A 5,764-nucleotide genomic window follows, 5' to 3' on the forward strand; every position below is an offset into this window, starting at 1 on the left:
TCTCTCTCTCTCTCTCCTTTTGACATCGCATTAATACCTATGATGGATGCAATCGTAATGATAACTTTGCACAAAAGTTCGAATGTTTCGAGATTCCTGTTTACGAATCACTCGAAAGAATTTGTACTCTAATAATACAAGAATGTACGTTCGCGTTGCTCGCCTAAATCTATCGAACATCATTGAGGATAATTAATCAATTTGATATGCGGCACATAATGGCTTCTCTCCAATAATTCGAATCATTATCTCTCCGCTTTCCCTCTTCATCGTAACACTGAAATTACACAACGGTTTTTTGATCGTTACTTTTCCCGGAGAATAATTATGCGCGCGCGACAACGCTATTATTACAACGACGTTACACGACATTATCAAATATTACAACGTGCGACGAGAGTTGTTTAAGGACGAGCTATCGACTATGGCATATCCACGTTCCTAGGTAATTAATGGAATGAATACAATGCGCACTGGACAGCAGCAATAGTAGCAACAACAGCATCAGTTGCTGAATCATACGCATCTGTACATTTCTTTTTCATTTCGCGCCACGATTATTGAATGTATTTATAATGAGCATGACTAATTGTTGGACAAGCAGAATCAACTCTTGTTTCAGTTAAAACGAAAATGCTCAAATATCACTTCAAGCTTTTTTATTAAGTGCGAACATTATTACTTGTTCTTCTTTTTGAAATATAAATAATTTAAAAGACCGACACACAGAATACAAATAGATAAAAACCAAGAAAAATTTACTAGATAACGATATTTAAAGCCGACTCCGCAAACAAATTTTTAGATTTGCTCACACAAATTCGGCAAGTTAAATGGAGTTAAAAAAGTCTATAAATATTTAATGTAAAAATATAAATGTTTATGACGCGCGTCGGCTTTCTATCCGGCGTTGTCATCCGCGGATAAAAAAAAAGTATAAAGGAAACGTATATTTTAAATCTGTTATTGCAATTACCGTGCGCATGTTCGGCCGATTTACAGACACGTGATCGATGGTTAAAATTATTGAAAAGGCGCTTTGTCAGACTTGTTTGAAACAATTCACGGCAATTTGGTCTTTCTTTTACACTTCCCCAGGCAACAAGACAAGATTTTGCGTATATGAAAATACTTAATATATAAAAAGGTCTTCGCCCGCAATATGTTCGGTAAACATATATCTAACAATTATTGCTGTATAGACTAGCGGCTATTTACTCTTCGGCATCTTCAGCGTCTAAAATATTCTTAAAGTAAAATGGCTGGAAGGGATATCCTAAACCCTCGTAGAACTTGGTCATAAACTCGACCCTAAAGCACAAAAGACAAAACGATACAAAAATAATAAAATATGTAATAATAAAAAGCATCGAGGTACTCCGGGATAAAAAAAAAGTATAAAGGAAACGTATATTTTAAATCTGTTATTGCAATTACCGTGCGCATGTTTGGCCGATTTACAGACACGTGATCGATGGTTAAAATTATTGAAGAAGGCGCATTGTCAGACTTGTTTGAAACAATTCACGGCGATTTGGTCTTTCTTTTACACTTCCCCAGGCAACAAGACAAGATTTTGCGTATATGAAAATACTTAATATATAAAAAGGTCTTCGCCCGCAATATGTTCGGTAAACATATATCTAACAATTATTGCTGTATAGACTAGCGGCTATTTACTCTTCGGCATCTTCAGCGTCTAAAATATTCTTAAAGTAAAATGGCTGGAAGGGATATCCTAAACCCTCGTAGAACTTGGTCATAAACTCGACCCTAAAGCACAAAAGACAAAACGATACAAAAATAATAAAATATGTAATAATAAAAAGCATCGAGGTACTCCGTCTCATTGACACTCTATAATCAGTAAACAATATCAATTGATAATAGAAAGACAATTCACATCGTGGATAAAAATATTTAAAAAATTGATGCATGCGAAATTTGTCATGTTTGTCAATTAAAATCGCAAATTAATTAGAAGTAATTTTTATTAACCGAAAGTTGAATTCAATCTGCACTTTCTCTTCTCTTATATTTAAAAGATAATTTTTTAATCTTCTTAAAACTTTACAAATTTCTTTAAACGAATCGTAAAAAGAATTGAGAGAAACGTGCACCCGTGTGACTAATCATCGTACGTACCAATGAAGTCGAAGCGTATGAAGAAACGCCGAGAGGCCCTCCATCATGACGAGAATGACGATGGTAAAGAAGGCCCAGACAGCAAAGGTGAAAAACAGTATAATACTTTTGACATAATTATCCTCTTCGGCCCCTAAGCCTATCCGCAACACCCTACCCCAGAGTACTTCGGATAGCTGGGAATGAGCCAAAGACAGCGCCCACAACCGTAGATAGGAGGCAGTGTGCGAGACGGTAGACAAGACGTACTCTATGGTGTGGATGGATTGATGGATCATTAGCTCACCGAAGCTGTCTTCGTTGTGACCATGACCACCCACCGCATCTTTACTGGTCTCCGCGCTCTGCAATTCCTGCGGCTGCAACTCGATGTCCTGGGACGCACTTCCGTTGCTCTGCAGCATGTAAGCAACGCACGTGCAATGTCAGCGAACGTCAGCATTTCATTCGTATTTACGATTAGATGCGGAACGTTAGTTCCGCCAACACGGCGAGTACGAACAGAACGTATATTTCATTTAAACGATCATCTATCTCAATTTCATTCAATATTATAAGTCACAATCATTTTTATAGCAACGATATTCGCGATGATCATCTCTTTGACAAGCTTGCAAAAATTCTTAATTTAATAATTAAAACTATAGTATGGGATAAAAATTAGAAAGACCGTGTTATCGATAAAAATGCACTATTAATTACGAAATAAATCATTTTCCCAATATTTCAAGTAAAAATGAAAAATAAGGTATTCTCAATTAGCACAAATTATTATTGATATAATAATATTGTGAATAATGATAATTAAACAGACAAAATAATATATTATACTTACGTAAGTTTTCCCTGAAGTTTCAATTTTTTTCGAGCATGTTATAAATAACGGTTTTCCAAACAGCATTATGGGGACGCATGCTAAGGCAGAGAACAGGAGAACTTTCTGCAAAATATCCTGCCCCTCAAACATGTACTCGGAACAACCCGCGGGCACATTGGCATTTTTGAAGAGCATCATGTTAATAAATGTAATCAAAACCGATGGTGCGCAACCTGGTCTTCGTCCTTCATCTGCATTATGATACATCATATTACGTTAGCGATAATGCGATTATTCTAACAATAAGATAAATTATTTAATATTTACCGTCAGACGAAGCGTCGTATAAAATCCATTTAATAAACATCAAGGCAGTCATGTAAAAGAATAGGAAGACAAGGAAGAGCAATTGTGGTAGAAATTCAAGGAACAAGCTGGAATACTTCTTGAAATACCTAAAAAGTTACAATGCGACATAGTAAAATATATAGAGATCGCGGGAAGCTTCGTCCAAACACTTTCTCCGAAAACAATGCAAATATTTTATACGAACATAACTTCCGAAATGCTTTCTATTCCTGTTATATCAAAGATGCTATTCAGATATCACTAATCATGCTAATATATGTATATCTTCACACACATAGGAAAAAGATATTGTTCTCACGATTTCGATCCAAAGGAGCTCAAGAAACGTCGCAGAACACACTTTTAACGTACACTGTTCTATATTAATATGCTGATTACGTAAATAATGCCTTTATATTTTCGATAACAATTTATACGCGTTTACAATACATATAATTTTTATCAAGATTGCAATACTTACGTGATATTAACAACGTTCATGCACACACCAAAAATCATGTGTACGACGCCGAAAATTATCGACAGCTTCATCTTGAACGAATTCTGAAATACAATTTTGTTGTGAGCGAGCGACCAAACCGGATCTATGCCCAGAGGATATGGTTCTTGCAGATAGTGCTCCGCCTTCGCCTCCGGCAACAATTCCAATGTCTTGTTATATAGTGTATCATTGAACGTATACATGGCCCTCCAACTAGATCCGAATATGTTAACTGACTTTGCGAATATATCATTGTAGATGAAACCGCTGTAGATGGAGAACAGACCCATGAGGAGGATGATATAACGGCCGCCGAAAAATAGATTCCAAATTTCACTGTCTGATTTTTGCGCGATGATCTTCTTCTCCCGTAGCACCATAGCAGCGCCAAAAAGCGTCAGTATCAGCCCTAAATCAGCGATAAATCACACCGATAACGATAGCGCGATATGTGAATTTACTATATTTCGCGTATCTATTTTATTCATAATTTTCATTCGCTTTTTTAGATTTATTCACCATGGCCAGCATCGCCGAACATAACACCGAACAGGAAGGGAAACGTAATGATGGTGTAAAGCGCCGGATTAGCTTCGCGATACGATGCCACACCATATGCATCGATCAGATTTTGAAAACCTCTCGTAAATCTGTTTGTCCTGTTGAACGTCGGGGGATTTTCATCCGTGTGGATCACGTTGAGAAACGATGGTATAGAACTCCCGCATTGTTGCTAAAAAACATATCCCACTTTCTTTCGTTTCATGCTTATCTATTATTACTATCTGCAGATAGTCACGCAAGATAAAAATATTGCAAATTCAAAGATTTTTATTGCGCCCCGCTGCTCAAAACATTAACAATTTGCTTATTTTTAAAATATATAAATTAGTGATAAACGTATAATCACACACACACACACATACATATATGCTATAAACTTAATTGAATATCTCTATACACACATATATATATATCTGACCGAGCCTTCTGTAAGACAATTTTGCACGGTCCCGAGATCGGCAATAGGTACCCAACATTCTCCAATAAGACACTTTTTCGATACATCCATGTTGAACAGATTCATCGTATGATAAATGGCTTTCATCTTTCGAACCATAATGCTCCAGTTTGGCAATTCCTTCGCCACATTATGTAAAACACGTTGACGATGATCTTGCGTTTGGTTTAAAACCTTTAAAAAAAATTATGTTCAAATAAATGAGATATTTTCACATTATATATATTTAAAAATATATCCACAAATATTATGATATTATATTTAAATATAAAATGTTGTTATTAAATTAAAGAATCTAAAAAAAAATCTAGATATCTAATAGAATTCAATAAGATTAAATGTCTAACAATATCTTTGAGATAAACACATATTTGCACTAACAATGAGTATTACATCTATTTCTTTCAACGCGCGACAATCTCACCAAGTTAAGATCCGCCAACTGTGTTCGCACAGCTTTCAGCTTTTCCTGACGTTTACCTTGGCTCGTCGGACAATCATAGAGCGAGGCACGGAAGCCAATGCAAACCTTCTTAATACGAGTTTTCAACTGTTCTCCTTGAAAAAACGCCACAAAGGCTGTTTTATAAATTTTGTTGCCCTGAAAATATTTCAAGAAGAGAATCAGACGCATCGACTAATGAATGTTATTCTTATTTTGCAATGTATATTTAATATTTAAAATCAAGCCAAATTAATCTTTGGCGAGATCTATTAGTTTCATTCTGATGTTGTCTCCTTTGGAAGCTCTAAGAGAGATACACACTATTTTATGTTATATAGATAGATGTTATATAGATAAACGCATAAGCACATATAGAGAAAAGAAAAAAAAGTGACTCGATTTATTTTACGCGTGTTTTTAATAAGCGAATTATGATTATATAATTATCATAACTATTATAATATATTACAATAATATTATAATAAT

General features: G+C 35.2%; 1 protein-coding gene and 1 long non-coding RNA gene across 5 annotated transcripts in view; one reads left to right on the plus strand and one right to left on the minus strand.

Annotated features, from left to right (window-relative positions):
* Positions 1-1,404: 1,404 nt before the first annotated feature.
* Positions 1,405-5,764, minus strand: part of LOC115240014 (V-type proton ATPase 116 kDa subunit a) — a 28,324-nt gene continuing 23,964 nt past the window's right edge. For all 4 annotated transcript variants that reach the window (XM_029814934.1, XM_029814933.1, XM_029814937.1 and 1 more), the window contains 8 exons: positions 5,258-5,434; positions 4,795-5,007; positions 4,332-4,545; positions 3,792-4,221; positions 3,290-3,417; positions 2,981-3,213; positions 2,146-2,540; positions 1,405-1,773 (listed from right to left, as the gene is read on the minus strand). In XM_029814934.1, coding sequence (XP_029670794.1) covers positions 1,677-1,773; positions 2,146-2,540; positions 2,981-3,213; positions 3,290-3,417; positions 3,792-4,221; positions 4,332-4,545; positions 4,795-5,007; positions 5,258-5,434 — 1,887 coding nt within the window. In that variant the 3' untranslated portion in view covers positions 1,405-1,676. The remainder of the gene's footprint in view (positions 1,774-2,145; positions 2,541-2,980; positions 3,214-3,289; positions 3,418-3,791; positions 4,222-4,331; positions 4,546-4,794; positions 5,008-5,257; positions 5,435-5,764) is intronic.
* Positions 4,097-5,764, plus strand: part of LOC115240023 — a 2,556-nt gene continuing 888 nt past the window's right edge. The window contains exons 1-2 of the long non-coding RNA XR_003884723.1: positions 4,097-4,208; positions 4,322-4,523. This is a non-coding gene — a long non-coding RNA (uncharacterized LOC115240023). The remainder of the gene's footprint in view (positions 4,209-4,321; positions 4,524-5,764) is intronic.

This window comes from Formica exsecta, unplaced genomic scaffold, assembly GCF_003651465.1.
Source record: "Formica exsecta isolate Colony F162 unplaced genomic scaffold, ASM365146v1 scaffold4, whole genome shotgun sequence".
Taxonomy (NCBI): domain Eukaryota; kingdom Metazoa; phylum Arthropoda; class Insecta; order Hymenoptera; family Formicidae; genus Formica; species Formica exsecta.